This window comes from Osmerus mordax, chromosome 2, assembly GCF_038355195.1.
Source record: "Osmerus mordax isolate fOsmMor3 chromosome 2, fOsmMor3.pri, whole genome shotgun sequence".
Classification (NCBI taxonomy): domain Eukaryota; kingdom Metazoa; phylum Chordata; class Actinopteri; order Osmeriformes; family Osmeridae; genus Osmerus; species Osmerus mordax.
Window position 1 is genome coordinate 2,503,639 of NC_090051.1, and position 15,910 is coordinate 2,519,548.

The 15,910-nt window shown below is 47.5% G+C and overlaps 1 protein-coding gene across 6 annotated transcripts in view; it reads right to left on the reverse strand.

Annotated features, from left to right (window-relative positions):
* Nucleotides 1-15,910, reverse strand: part of LOC136933034 (NACHT, LRR and PYD domains-containing protein 12-like) — a 134,693-nt gene that overhangs the window by 38,730 nt on the left and 80,053 nt on the right. The window contains exons 1-3 of one of the 6 annotated variants that reach the window (XM_067228430.1): nucleotides 9,116-9,234; nucleotides 6,943-7,005; nucleotides 657-1,051 (exon numbers count right to left, since the gene is read on the reverse strand). In XM_067228430.1, coding sequence (XP_067084531.1) covers nucleotides 657-947 — 291 coding nt within the window. In that variant the 5' untranslated portion in view covers nucleotides 948-1,051; nucleotides 6,943-7,005; nucleotides 9,116-9,234. Of the gene's footprint in view, nucleotides 1-656; nucleotides 1,056-6,942; nucleotides 7,062-9,115; nucleotides 9,235-15,910 lie in introns of those variants that run through there. The other 5 variants (XM_067228434.1, XM_067228403.1, XM_067228393.1 and 2 more) reach the window with 5 other exon arrangements.

A 15,910-nucleotide genomic window follows, 5' to 3' on the forward strand; every position in this document is an offset into this window, starting at 1 on the left:
TGGATTAAACCTCAGTCAGTCACATGTTGACACTGTGTCAGGTGTTACCCACTGTCCTTGTACACATGCTCCCTGTGTTGTGTCACATGTTGACACTGTGCCAGGTGTGACCCACTGTCCTTGTACACATGCTCCCTGTGTTGTGTCACATGTTGACACTGTGTCAGGTGTTACCCACTGTCCTTGTACACATGCTCCCTGTGTTGTGTCACATGTTGACACTGTGCCAGGTGTGACCCACTGTCCTTGTACACATGCTCCCTGTGTTGTGTCACATGTTGACACTGTGCCAGGTGTGACCCACTGTCCTTGTACACATGCTCCCTGTGTTGTGTCACATGTTGACACTGTGCCAGGTGTGACCCACTGTCCTTGTACACATGCTCCCTGTGTTGTGTCACATGTTGACACTGTGTCAGGTGTGACCCACTGTCCTTGTACACATGCTCCCTGTGTTGTTTCAGGGAGGATCTGTACAGCAGGTTTCAGGACAGTGTCTCATCCTTTAAAACAGTTCAATGTCCACTGCTGTAACACACCACATTTATAAACTAATGATGCTTCTAAATCTCTGTGAATGAGTGTTTCTGGTATTTCACTGTCCCCCCATGCTGTTCTACATTCAGTACGACCCTGTTCCCCACACTGAAACACACCTGTGGTGTCTTGTGTTGTCGTCTTGTCTCAGGGACTCTGGTGGTCTCTGGTCTGGGGGGGTCAGCATGGTCCAGTGGGAGCCTGCTGGGAAGTTCCCTGACATACTTGGCAGGGACGTAGAAGGACTCGGAACTGTCATCCTTGCAGACGAGCCACATTCTAGCGCTGGTCTTCTTCAGGAGGAGGTAATGTTCATCAGGTTTGATGGAGACGATGCTGCCTTTGCTGTCTGTGTACTGATACGCAAACTCCACCACAACCACACCTTTGCTACGCCTCTCAAAGCTCATTGCTACAACGACCACCCTGTGGCCACGCCCACTCCAAGGGAGGGGGGCTGACCTACAGGTGCAGGCTGGGAAGGGTGAGGGGCGTGGTCAGACTCAAGAGCAGTCTTCCTAGGGAGGGAAAGGAAACATTGCTTAACTGTACATATTAAGACACACTAACACACAGGCATGTAGACACTATCACAGGCACCGTGAAAGACATGCTGAGGGCAAAGGTGTTCAGCAGCTTTAGTCTAATGCCCAAGCAGCTCCTCAGCCTGAAGGCCCTGATGGATCTTGGTGGTACACGGCTCCTTCTGGTTATTATATTGCACAAACTTCATTATAATATCCAAAACTATCTTCTCCAATAGTTTTTTTATGTTCTCAAACCTGGCTCAATATAAATACTTTTTTCACAGAGGAATTTTTGCTAAAGACCCATTTGCAAAACAAACGCAAAAGCACCTCATTTATCAGAATCAGAATCAGAATCAGAATCAGAAAGGGATTTATTCGCCATGAAAGTTTGCACAGACAAGGAATTTGCTTTGGCAGGAAGGTGCATACAATAAACATATACCTAAAATTTAAATATGTGGACTAACTATACTAAGGGTACATAAACTAGCAGTACTAAGTGGGATAAATATAAGTTGCCGTAAATTACAATATAAAAATACAAAAATACAAATATTACAAAAAATACAAATGTACAAGATACCATGTTGTGGTGCAGTGCAAAAGCAGTGTGTTTTAAGCAATAAGTCATTTGAGTCAGTGTGGTCCCTTGGCCTTGTTGAAGAGGCCAACAGCGGAAGGGAAGAAACTGTTTTTGTGGCGTGAGGTATTGGTCCTGATAGACCGCAGCCTTCTGCCGGAGGGGAGTGACTGAAACAGGGAGTGTCCAGGGTGGGAGGAGTCGGCCACAATCTTCCTCGCTCGCCTCAGGGTCCTCGAGGTGTGCAGGTCCTCGAGGGTAGGCAGATTGCAGCCAATCACCTTCTCAGCAGTACGGATGATACGCTGCAGTCTGCTCTTGTCCTTGGCAGTGGCAGCAGCGTACCAGACGGTGATGGAGGAGGTGAGGATGGACTCAATGATGGCTGAGTAGAAGTGCACCATCATTGTCTTTGGCAGGTTGAACTTCTTCAGCTGCCGAAGGAAGTACATCCTCTGTTGTGCTTTCTTGATGAGGGAGCTGATGTTCAGTTCCCACTTGAGGTCCTGGGAGAGGATAGTGCCCAGGAAGCGGAAGGACTCCACAGTGTTGACTGGGGAGTCACACAGGGTGATGGGGGTGAGTGGGGCTGTGTTCCTCCTGAAGTCCACAACCATCTCCACTGTCTTAAGAGCATTGAGCTCTAAGTTGTTCTGGCTGCACCAGGTCACCAGGTTGGCCGCTTCCCACCTATAATCAGACTCGTCTCCACCAGAGATGAGCCCAATAAGGGTGGTGTCGTCCGCAAACTTCAGGAGTTTGACGGACGGATGACTGGAGGTGCAACTGTTGGTGTACAGGGAGAAGAGCAGAGGAGAAAGGACGCAGCCCTGAGGTGATCCGGTGCTGATGGACCGGGAGTCAGAGACTTGTGTTCCCAGCTTAACGCACTGCTTCCTGTCAGACAGGAAGTCTGTGATCCACCTGCAGGTGGAATCAGGCACGTTCAGCTGGGAGAGCTTGTCCTGAAGCAGGGCGGGGATGATGGTGTTGAAGGCAGAGCTGAAGTCCACAAACAGGATCCTGGCATAGGATGCTGGGGAGTCCAGGTGCTGTAGGGTGAAGTGGAGGGCCATGTTAACTGCATCGTCCACAGACCTGTTGGCTCTGTAGGCAAACTGCAGGGGGTCCAGTAGAGGGTCAGTGATGGATTTAAGGTGTGCCAGCACCAGGCGCTCGAAAGACTTCATTACCACAGAGGTCAGGGCGACGGGTCTGTAGTCATTATGTCCTGTTGGCCTTGGCTTTTTGGGCACAGGGATGATGGTGGAGGACTTGAGACAGGCTGGCACATGGCATGTCTCAAGGGAGGTGTTAAAGATGTGGGTAAACACCGGAGACAGCTGGTCAGCGCAGTGCTTGAGGGTGGCTGGAGAGACAGAGTCCGGCCCAGCTGCTTTGCGGGGGTTCTGCCTCTTGAAAAGTCTGTTAACTTCACCCTCCTGAATGGAGAGAGTCGTCACTGTAGAGGGGGGGAGGTGGGAGGCCTCCTGGGTGGGAAGGGGTAGTTCAAGACTGTCCAATTGTCTTTCAAATCTGCAGTAGAACTCATTCAGGTCGTTGGCCAGGCGGGAGTCGTTAGTGGAGTGGGGGGCTCTGGGCTTGTAGTTGGTAATTTGCCTGAGCCCTCTCCAGACAGAAGCAGAGTCGTTTGCAGAGAATTGGTGTTTTAGCCTCTCTGAGTACAGTCGTTTAGCCTCCCTCACCGCCTTGCTAAACCTGTTCTTTGACTCCTTGAAACTGTCTTTGTCCCCACTCCTAAACGCGGCCTCTTTCTCTGACCTCAACCTTCTGAGTTTAGCTGTAAACCAGGGTTTGTCATTGTTGTAGCTTACCCTGGTGCGTGTTGGTATACAGCAGTCCTCACAGAAGCTGATGTATGATGTCACAGCCTCTGTGAGCTCATCCAGACTATTGGTAGCAGTCGTGAACATGTCCCAGTCAGTGCAGTCCAAGCACGCCCGCAGATCCTCCATAGCTTCACTGGTCCACTGTTTTGATGTCCTCACAGCAGGCTTACAGCGCTTTAGCTTCTGCCTGTATGCAGGAATCAGGTGGACCATGGCGTGGTCAGAGTGACCCAGTGCTGCTCGGGGGACCGCATGGTATGCTTTGCTGATTGTAGAGTAGCAGTGATCCAGGGTGTTTCCTTCTCTGGTAGGGCATTTGATGAATTGTCTATATTTTGGGAGTTCTTGAGTGAGATTGCCTTTGTTAAAGTCGCCTAGCACAATAACCAAGGAATCCGGATTTTCATGCTCCACACTCAGTATCTGGCTGGCGAGCACACGTTGAGCCTCGTTAACGCTAGCCTGCGGAGGCATGTAGACGCCAACCAGAATGAATGATGCAAACTCTCGTGGCGAGTAAAAAGATCTACAGTTAATAAAAAATGATTCCAGATCAGGAGAACAGTGCTGCAGAATCACTGTCACATCTTCACACCAGCCACTGTTAATGTAAAAACAAATACCACCGCCTTTCGTTTTGCCAGAGAGCACAGGGTTACGATCCGCTCTCAGCAGTTTGAAACCTGCTAGCTGTAGCGCAGAGTCTGGGATCAGTTCACTCAGCCATGTCTCCGTAAAGCACAAAACGGAAGATGAATGAAAGTCTCTGTTTTTCCACACCAGTAGCTGAAGTTCATCCAGTTTATTTGCTTACGCCAAAGACGACATAGAACAATTATTAAGTTATGAACACAGCGAGACACTCTGCAGTGCCGTTTCAACAAGGCATCGACTAAAGTTATACTGTAATAGTGTTTTGCTCACTTGGAATTGGGATTTGATTATTTTAACATAACTAGGAATTATGACAAAACACAGTTTCCCAGACATGGATTGTGCCTAGTCCTATCCTACAAATGTCTTAATGGAAATCTACACAGAATTTGTATTTTATTTTAGGACTAGGCTTAATACATGTCTGGGAAACTGTATCGTAGAGTTCCACCACTAGGAAACTGCAGAGAGGGCCAGGAACAAGAATGTACGTAAAGAAGGAGAACTGTATGTCCACTAGAACCTGGGTCCTGACTGTCCTAAATCATGGAACTAATATCACTGATGCATTCAATCATGTTTTCCTGGTTTAATACAACTTCATCAACCCAGCATTGATCAAATCTACACTTCCAAGGTGCTGGTTTGTCACTCAGGTTATTTACATTTACATTTACATTTATTCATTTAGCAGACGCTTTTATCCAAAGCGACTTCCAAGAGAGAGCTTTACAAAGTGCATAGGTCACTGATCATAACAACAAGATAGCCAAAAAACATCGCGAGTAGCCAAAACATGAAGCACACATTGTGAACAACCAAAGTAAGTGCCAAAGGGAAGAACCATAAGAGCATGTAGTTAAACAAGTCACAACCAAACAACATGAACAGCTATAAGTGCAAGTGTACCTGTGGAAAAAAGCAAGCAACAGTAATAAAACAATATATCACAGCGAGAACCAAACATTTAAATCAGTTACCACTAACCACAAGAGCAACAAGTCTCTATATCTAGTCTTTATATCAGTCAAGCATCCTGGACCTGCTAATACATGATCCTGACTGAACCATACAGACAGGTCATTCTCTCTCTCTGTTCCTTTCAGACAGAACAGGGGGGCTCATAAGGACCACCACCCTTTTCTATCCATTTCTCTTTCTTACACTCTCTCTCTCCTCTCTCCTCTCTCCTCTTTCTGTTACCACACCTTATACATTGAAACAATTTCATGAATGAGGAAATGTTATTTTTAATTCCTACCCTCTCTCCTCTCTGACAGTAAACTTAGTAACAGTGATAACTAAATGACATCTTCTGTGTTGCCAACCTCCATGTTCTGTGTAAAGAATGAGGAAACACCTGTAGTTTAGCCCAGGCAGCAACCCATGACAAAGTACTGGGTAACTGGTTAGTTTGGGATTTGAAATCCGCTGCCAGTGCTATAGACTAAAAAACGTACCTGTTAGGCCCTCTGCAACAACTGTTTCTAAGCTAAACCTAACCCTATACTGACAGTGCTAGCTAGTTCAATCTCATTGATATTTTCATTTCCACCTTAATCATAATAACTGTAAGTGCTGTTTAAATATGTGCTGTGTTATGATGCATAATTAACGCGGAATTTATAGTAAATTTATGTTAAAATCTCATACAGTAAATACATAGGAAACATATTGGTTAAAATGAATGTGATGTAACAGTTAGATTTATTTAATTGTGTTTTTGTTCCTCTCGGAACTAAAGTTCTCTGTTGTGGTTTCCACTGCTGTGGAATTTGTTAATGGACCAGAGAAATCGTTTCTGCGCTCTGCTAATTAAGCTTACAGAGTTACACTTTTGTAAAGGCCAAAAAGAACAATAAGAGTTTAACAGATTTAAGAACCTCTTTTCAAGACAAGCATCCAATGAGGTATATTATCTTGCATTTGAAGCTTTATTTATATTTGGTGCTAAGTGCAATTTGTATTTTTTCGTTTCTTCAGTAATGTATAATGTATTTGACGTGCTTACTATGTTCGTTCACATAGTTCTCACGGCGTGACGTGGATGCCTTAAGAGCAGAAGAGCAAAGCAATAAACGCCCGTTCGAAAGAACCGTGATGTCGTGAATGTGCTACAATAACATTTTGTATTTATCAATAATTCTTCAAGAAAATGTCATTTACCACTGTACTGTGATCTGTACTGTAACTCTGGATGTTTGTCCTCCCTCACCTGCAGCCTACATCACCTGCCCTGCCAGAACCCTCCTCTCTCTGCCCTGTCTCTGATCACCTGCCCTGCCAGAACCCTCCTCTCTCTGCCCTGTCTCTGATCACCTGCCCTGCCAGAACCCTCCTCTCTCTGCCCTGTCTCTGATCACCTGCCCTGCCAGAACCCTCCTCTCTCTGCCCTGTCTCTGATCACCTGCCCTGCCAGAACCCTCCTCTCTCTGCCCTGTCTCTGATCACCTGCCCTGCCAGAACCCTCCTCTCTCTGCCCTGTCTCTGATCACCTGCCCTGCCAGAACCCTCCTCTCTCTGCCCTGTCTCTGATCACCTGCCCTGCCAGAACCCTCCTCTCTCTGCCCTGATCACATTTACAGACACACTATGTTTAATGGACGTGAAATAATGGTATACTGTAAAGCCTAAGATCAATGCTTTTAAACAAACACACATCCAGTATTTGAAAGGGTAAGACATCAGACCACGGTTAGGGATGCTAAGTTACTAACTGTAATCATAACCTATTCTGGACTGACAGTAAATCCTTCACTCTCCAACATATGAATAAACACCTTCTACTGACCTTTATAAAACTCTGGTTTCACCATCAGCCTCCTCTCTGTGCTCCATCTGGTTCTGTGTGTGTCTGACAGTAATGCTGACAGTCTGATCACCTGTAGTGCTGCCTTGTACTCATCTGATCCCAAGCTTGAAGACTCCTCTTACTGCGTCACACCCACATACATACACACACACACACACTTCCTTGTTGGACCAGTTGATCCTGTTTGGAGTGTTATTACTGTAACTTTCTTATGTAAGGGTGCATACATGCCCAATGTGATGGGATATAGGGGGAAGAGAGGAGGAAGAGAGGGAAGGAGAGGAGGAGAAATAGGGGGAGGTGAGTAGAGAGGGGGTGGATAGAGGAGGAAAGGAGGAGCGAAGAAAGACAAGAGGTGAAGAGGGGGAAAGGGCAGAGGGGGCAGAAAGGGTGAGGAAAAATAGGGGAAGGTGTCAGAAATATTCATCTATCAAGCATTGCACAGTCAGTCGGTGAACAAGTTTAAGAAAGCTTTATTGCTTGCGGCCGCAAGGAGACAAAAACATCACACGCCATTGTGCTACAAAGTTTGTCTGCTAGCATGTTGTGCTAGCTAGCTATTTAAACAGAAACCGCTCTTCACTGCTAAAACAGGCATGCAAATGTCCCATGGCTCTTCTTTCATTGGCTCCCTTGCATAGACCTGGCGCGCGTGCGTGTGTGCGTGTTTGAGTGTGTGCGTGTGTGCGCTCTCTGACCCCTGTAAACTTGACCATATGATTCACCCAACACAGATAAGGCCAGACATCTTTTATGGCCTCCAGTAAGAGAGAGTGGTCAGCCCAGGTCACCTTGTTGACGTAAGCCTAGTGTTACCCAAAGTTCAGATTTGGGGGTAGGCCTCTCTCTACACACAAGGATGCTGAACACAGAATCATTCTTATACAGGATAAATGGGGAGTCAGGAGGCTGAGCGGTTAGGGAGTCGGGCTAGTAATCTGAAGCTTACCGGTTCGATTCCCGGCTGTGCCAAATGACGTTGTGTCCTTGGGCAAGGCACTTCACCCTACTTGTAAACTACAAAGCTACTGTCATCAGCTGCTTCATTAGCACCTTACTGGATGCCTCCAACTGACCCTTTCAAGAACTTCCCCTTAGGTCATTAATATAGATTATATCAAGAATCTTAGATAGAAGGCCGTATAAGAACCCTCCTCTCTCTGCCCTGTCTCTGATCACCTGCCCTGCCAGAACCCTCCTCTCTCTGCCCTGTCTCTGATCACCTGCCCTGCCAGAACCCTCCTCTCTCTGCCCTGTCTCTGATCACCTGCCCTGCCAGAACCCTCCTCTCTCTGCCCTGTCTCTGATCACCTGCCCTGCCAGAACCCTCCTCTCTCTGCCCTGTCTCTGATCACCTGCCCTGCCAGAACCCTCCTCTCTCTGCCCTGTCTCTGATCACCTGCCCTGCCAGAACCCTCCTCTCTCTGCCCTGTCTCTGATCACCTGCCCTGCCAGAACCCTCCTCTCTCTGCCCTGTCTCTGATCACCTGCCCTGCCAGAACCTTCCTCTCTCTGTCCTGTCTCTGATCACCTGCCCTGCCAGAGCCCTCCTCTCTCTGCCCTGTCTCTGATCACCTGCCCTGCCAGAACCCTCCTCTCTCTGTCCTGTCTCTGATCAGGGTCTTTCTCATGCTCAGGATACTCTTGCACAGTGCAAATGAAACATTCACCAATGCACAGAGGAACACATGGAACAGGTTTACACTAGATGGTGTATTGAATGAAGGTTTATGTCATCATGGGTTGTCATGGGCTAGCCATCTCTTTGATCCACAATCAAAAACTGTTAGCACTAGCTCCCCAGTCTATAGAGGACCAAAGTAGTCTAAATAGACCCTTGATTACACATGTACAGTTTTCTTGTTAAATTTCATAGTCTGTCTCCTTCCTTGGCCACTGTTTACTGATAACACAGTACATCCTCACAGTAGCCTCTGATCACATTTACAGACACACTAGACATGTTTAATGGACATGAAATAATGGTATACTGTACAGCCTAGGGTCTATGCTGATAAACAAACACGTCAGTATTTGAAAGGATAACACATCAGACCAGTAATAGAGATGCTAATTTACTTACTCATAACCTATTCTGGACTGACAGTAAATCCTTCACTCTCCAACATATGAATAAACACCTTCTACTGACCTTTATAAAACTCTGGTTTCACCCTCAGCCTCCTCTCTGTGCTCCATCTGGTTCTGTGTGTGTCTGACAGTAATGCTGACAGTCTGATCACCTGTAGTGCTGCCTTGTACTCATCTGATCCCAACATTAAAGACTCCTCTTACTGCTGTTGGTATTGGTACTGTTCATGAACATACAGTACATATTTGAATGTGTCACACCCACATACATACACACACACACAGACAAACACACTTATGCTTGGACCAGTTGATCCTGTTTGGAGTCTTATTACTGGAACTTTCTTATGTAAGGGTGCATGCATGCCCAAACAGGATGGGAGAAAGGTTTGAAGGAGAGAGGGGGAGGTGTAGAGGAGGAGAGAGGAGGTAAAGGAGAGGGGATGAGGAGGAGAGAGGGGGAGGAGTGGAGGAGGAGAGAGGAGGAGGATTTGATCCTGGTTAAGGTGTGTTGACTCAAACTTGATATCCATTTTCTTAACCTGAGTCTTGACAGGAAGGAGAGAGAGATAGAGAAAAAGATAGAGAATGAACCCTGTGTATATGTGTGAACGTGTTTGTATCAGTGTACTGTATGTGTAAATATACTGTATGTAAGTGTGAGTGGAGGAGAATGTAGTACACCACTGTGTGGTGTGTGTGTGTGTGTGTGGTGTGTGTGTGTGTGTGGTGTGTGTGTGTGTGTGTGTGTGTGTGGTGTGTGTGTGTGTGTGTGTGTGTGTGTGGTGTGTGTGTGTGTGTGTGTGTGTGTGTGTGTGGTGTGTGTGTGTGTGGTGTGTGTGTGTGTGTGTGTGTGGTGTGTGTGTGTGTGTGTGTGGTGTGTGTGTGTGTGGTGTGTGTGTGTGTGTGTGGTGTGTGTGTGTGTGTGTGTGTGTGTGGTGTGTGTGTGTGTGTGTGTGTGTGTGTGTGTGTGTGTGTGTATGTGTTGACTTGCATATGTTGTGACGACCCTCCCCTCCACTAGGGGTATTCTCTCTTTATTGCTGGCTGTCTTTCAGGTGTCCTGTTGGAGTGATGGGTCATCAGGCCTGATGAGCCACACCTGTGCCCGGTCTGGTTATATCAAGACTACTCTTCCAGTTCGGGGGAGATCCCTTCCCGGTTGCAGACGGCTGTTTTTCACTTGGATATTGACTTCCGCTATTCGTTAACTTAGTGTTAGAATAAATACCTATTATCTTGGTCATCCCTCGTCCGTCTCCCTCGTTTGTTGACAAAGCTCAGTCAGGCTGCGTCACAATGTGTAAATAAAATCAAAATGTATTTGTAGTGCCCTTTTTACAAGCAATGTCACAGAGGGCTTCACATATGCCCATAGAACTGCCCCCCAACCAACCTAAACCCTCAAGGAAGACAAGGAAAAACTCCCAGAATAACTCACTAGAGGAGAAAAAATGGAAGAAACCTTGGGAGGAGCAATTCAGTGAGGGATCCTCTCCTCCAGAGACAGTTGGTGACAGAGAGCAGCAGAACACAGGCTTAACATAGTCATACATCAAGAACATCAAGTGTCAATGGGTGTTGAAACACCAAAACCCAGTGTTCAACTTGGGTCAGTTGGTAAATGTCAGTATTTCAGAGGTAGCCACAGGGCTGGGGACTGTGATCATTGCAGCATCACAGGCAGCGCAGCATCACAGGCAGTGCAGCATCACAGGCAGTGTAGTATCACAGGCAGTGCAGCATCACCGGCAGCGCAGCATCACAGGCAGCGCAGCATCACAGGCAGTGCAGCATCACCGGCAGCGCAGCATCACAGGCAGTGCAGCATCACAGGCAGTGCAGCGTCACAGGCAGTGCAGCATCACAGGCAGTGCAGCATCACAGGCAGTGTAGTATCACAGGCAGTGCAGCATCACAGGCAGTGTAGTATCACAGGCAGTGCAGCATCACCGGCAGCGCAGCATCACAGGCAGCGCAGCATCACCGGCAGTGCAGCGTCACAGGCAGTGCAGCATCACAGGCAGTGCAGCATCACAGGCAGTGCAGCATCACAGGCAGTGCAGCATCACAGGCAGCGCAGCATCACAGGCAGTGCAGCATCACCGGCAGTGCAGCATCACAGGCAGTGCAGCATCACCGGCAGGTGGAGGGACAGGAAGGGAAGGGACCAGGAACTAGCTGTTGTCCGTCAGGGAGACCGATGTCCACTTGGCGACTAGATCCAGCTTTGGCAGACTGTCACAGATCGATGTCCACTGGCGACCAGGTCAAACGTTGGCAGACCGACGACCAGGCAGGTGCTGACAGCTCAAACCCCCCACACCACAGGGGATGTGTGGAGGGGGACAGAGAGAGGAGAGCAGGGATAGAGAATGCCAGGAGAAACTAACAGTTCCAGTTATATTACTGTAAGAACGAGGTCCCCACTGGTCAGGTGTGGACTAGTGCAGCAGGTTAGGGTTAGGAGACCAAAAAGGGGTTTCATGTTCCAGCTCCCCTCGGTTGGGTGATAGGGTGCAAAGATACCAGAGAGGTATGGAGGTGCTAATCCACGTAGATGGAAAAATGCTATTTTGGTAATATGCTAACAGTTTTTCCACAATTGCTAAAACACTAAACCCCATTCTCTGAATCAAATGTTCAGTGGCCTAAACCCATTTGTCGAATCAGACACTCTTTTGGCAAAACTCGAAACACATTCTCATTCTGACGTCTATCAGTCAGTCAGCCTCTGTTCTGTAGAAACCAAGCCAGGAATGAGGACAAGTTGTTGTGAACATGTCCCTCCCTGTAACAGATGACAGAGCTAACTTGACCGGTTGAGGTACCAGAGAGGTTGTTCCGTCTGAGAACATTTGAGGCAAAGTTAACCCAGAGATGGACACATGGTGAGACTGAGGGGGTCACACTGTCTCTAGGGCTCCCTTACAGCAGGGGTGGAGAGACTAAAGGAAACAGACAAAGAGAGGAAGAGAGAAAAGAGGGAAGAAGACAGAGTGATGAAGCTTAACGCCAGTTCAGTCAGGCAGGACAGAACAGAATCCGACACTCTTTTGGCAAAACTCTAAACACCTTCTCATTCTGATGTCTATCTGTCTGTCAGCCTCTGTTCTGTAGAACAGGAACTGAGGAAATGCAGTTGTTTTGACCTTGAGGCTGCCAGCAGAAATGATGGGTGTTGCCAAGATTTGTAGGTCCCATGACTTATTAGAATTATGGGTAAATAATATACAGTAATTATTAAACAAACATGGAAAAAGATCAACTACTTGAAATTTAAAGTAGCTATTGGGAGACAGTGAAAGACAGGAAAAGATAAATAGGCAGGGGGAGGGAGGGAGGGAGGAGAGGTTTTTTGATTTAAAATTTTTGTACTCGCTGTGATATTTTACATTTTTAGTCATTTAGCAGATGCTCTTATCCAGAGCGACTTACAGTAAGTACAGGGACATTCCCCCGAGGCAAGTAGGGTGAAGTGCCTTGCCCAAGGACACAATGTCAGTTGGCATGACCGGGAATCGAACTGGCAACCTTCGGATTACTAGCCCGACTCCCTCACCGCTCAGCCAACTGACTCCCATATATTGTTTTTATTATTGTTGCTTGTTTTTTCCACAGGTACACTTGCACTTATAGCGGTTCATGTTGTTTAATTGTAACTTGTTTAACTACAAGCTCTTATGGTTCTTCCCTTTGGCACTTACTTTGGTTGTTCACAATGTGTGCTTCATGTTTTGGCTACTCGCAATGTTTTGTGGCTATCTTGTTGTTATGATCAGTGACCTATGCACTTTGTAAAGCTCTCTCTTGGAAGTCGCTTTGGATAAAAGCGTCTGCTAAATGAATAAATGTAAATGTAAATGTATCAGTCTGTCAGCCTCTGTTCTGTAGAAACCACGCCAGGAATGAGGAAATGCAGTTGTTGTGAACATGTCCCTCCCTGTAACAGAAGACAGAGCTAGCCTAACCGGTTGAGGTAACAGAGAGGTTGTTCCGTCTGAGAACATTTGAGGCAAAGTTAACCCAGAGATGGACACATGGTGAGACTGAGGGGGGTCACACTGTCTCTAGGGCTCCCTTACAGCAGAGACAAAAGGAAAGAGACAAAAAGAGGAAGAGAGAGAGAGAGTGGGGAGAGGAGGACAGAGATAGGGATTGAGTAAAGGGGAGAGAGAAAAGAAGAGAAAGACAAATAGAAGGGAGGAAGAGCGAAAGAAGAGGACAAGAGAGAGAGAGAGAGAGAGAGAGAGAGAGAGAGAGAGAGAGAGAGAGAGAGAGAGAGAGAGAGAGAGAGAAAGAGAGAGAGAGAAAGAGGGGAGGGGAAAGAGAGCTAAAGAGAGTCGGTGCCATTCACTGGGAGCTTCTGCAGAAAGTAGAAAGACTTGGACGTCATTCTCTTTTCTTTTTGTAACTGATGGAATGTTTTACTGATATAGAAAACTGATATGAATCTCTTCTTCTACAGGCATCCACTCCTCAGCTGTAGGCTACACAGCATTCCTGCTCATGTCTGATGTCTGTCTGTCTGTCTGTCAGCCTCTGTTGTGGAGAAACCAACTTCATGTATGAGGAAATGCAGTTGTTTTGAACTTGACGCTGCCAGCAGAAATGATGGGTGTTGCCAAGATGTGTAGGTCCCATGACTTATTAGAATTATGGGTAAATAATATACAGTAATTATTAAACAAACATGGACAAAGATCGTTTTATTTTAAGCTGTACTTAGGGTGGTGTATATACATTACGTATAATTCCCAATGCAAACATAAACCCCTCAATGTTTGCAGTGTCATTACTAGAACTTACTTCTGTAAGGGTACATGCAGGCCCTAACAGGAGGGGAGAAAGGAAGGAGGGGAGGAGGAAGGGGGGAAGGGAGGAGAGAGAAGGAGGGGAGATATAAGGAGGTGAGGAGGAGAGGGGAGGAGGGGAGATATAAGGAGGTGAAGAGGAAAGATCGGGGAGGTGAGAAGGAGAGATGGGACCACCACCTTTTTCTAACCATTTCTCTTTCTTATCCCTCTCTCTCTCCATATGCCAGGAATGAGGAAATGTAGTTGTGAACATGTCCCTCCCTGTAACAGAAGACAGAGCTAGCCTGACCGGTTCAGGTACCAGACAGGTTGTTTCGTCTGAGAACATTTGAGACAAAGTTAACCCAGAGATGGACACTGAGGGGGGTTACACTGTCTCTAGGGCTCCCTTACAGCAGGGGTGGAGAGACTAAAGGAAACAGACAAAGAGGGGAAGAGAGAACAGAGGGAGGAAGACAGAGTGATGAAGCTTAGCACCAGTTCAGTCAGGCAGGACTGAACTCTGCACGCTCGGGCCACACATGTTATGTCTCACTACTCACTCCTCCGCTACGCACGCTCTCTCCTGTCCCTCTACCTCTGTGCCGGGGCTGTTATCAGTTAGCACAGTGCCATGCCTCATAATGATGCTGTGCCTTTAAATACGTTTCCCTCCCTGTTTAGTTTGTCCATGCTACCACTGTGAGCGACCCTTCACCTCCCTGTTTAGTTTGTCCATGCTACCACTGTGAGCGACCCTTCACCTCCCTGTTTAGTTTGTCCATGCTACCACTGTGAGCGACCCTTCACCTCCCTGTTTAGTTTGTCCATGCTACCACTGTGAGCGACCCTTCACCTCCCTGTTTAGTTTGTCCATGCTACCACTGTGAGCGACCCTTCACCTCCCTGTTTAGTTTGTCCATGCTACCACTGTGAGCGACCCTTCACCTCCCTGTTTAGTTTGTCCATGCTACCACTGTGAGCGACCCTTCACCTCCCTGATGTCTTTGTCTCTTCTGATCCCCTGCCCGTCTGGCTGGGTGGTCAGCTGCTGCCACCTCCACCAGAGCCTGGACTCCATGGGGGGGTTTCTCTTTGGCTGCAGGGCTGATGCCCACTGATCACTGATTTCCCTGTGGGGTCCAAGTAACACACACCTGTTGTTAAATCCAGCATCTTTTGTAAATAAATAACACTTTACTAACACTTTAATAACACTTTAATAACACTTTACTCATCCCAGGCCTCTCCTGATTGTAATGGAGAAAGAGAGAAGTGGAGGGAGAGAGAGAAGGGCAGAAAGAGAGATAGGAGAGAAAGAGTGATGAGACAGAGAGAAAGAGAGACAGGGACAGAGAGAAGAATGGGAGAGAGAGATAGGGATTGAGTAAAGGGGGGAGAGAAAGGAAGAGAAAGACAAATAGAAGCGAGGAAGAGAGAAAGAAGAGAAAGAAGAGGACGAGAGGACGAGAGGACGAGAGGACGAGAGGACGAGAGGACGAGAGGGAGAGGGAGAGGGTGAGGGAGAGGGAGAGGGAGAGAGGGAGAGGGAGAGAGAGAGAGAGAGAGAGAGAGAGAGAGAGAGAGAGAGAGAGAGAGGGTGACATTCACTGGAGCTTTTTTTGTGTTTCTTTTCAGTGTAGTAGGGTGAACACAGACACACACAAACAGGAGGCCCAGACAAGTGGTTCACAATGCAGACATGTCCTAGTGCTGCCCTCTAGTGGTGCTTGTAAAAAGCACAAGAACGTTTTGATCCGGTACGAGACTGGGTCAACGTTTTGTCCTTCACACCACCGAGAGAAAGTTTGCCAGCGTGTCACATGACCCCTCACAGTGGATCACATGACCCCTCACAGTGGATCACATGACCCCTCACAGTGGATCACATGCGTGTGCTCTGTACAGTCTGGATGACAGCCTCAGACAGACCTCTGTGTTCTAACAGGTCCCTCTCAGTAGCCAAGCCATGAGAGGACCTCCGATCCCAGGTGGGCTCTTCACCGTGCCTCCGGCTTGGGAGAGCATCCTTCCACTGAGGGAGAGGCCTCGTCCATCCA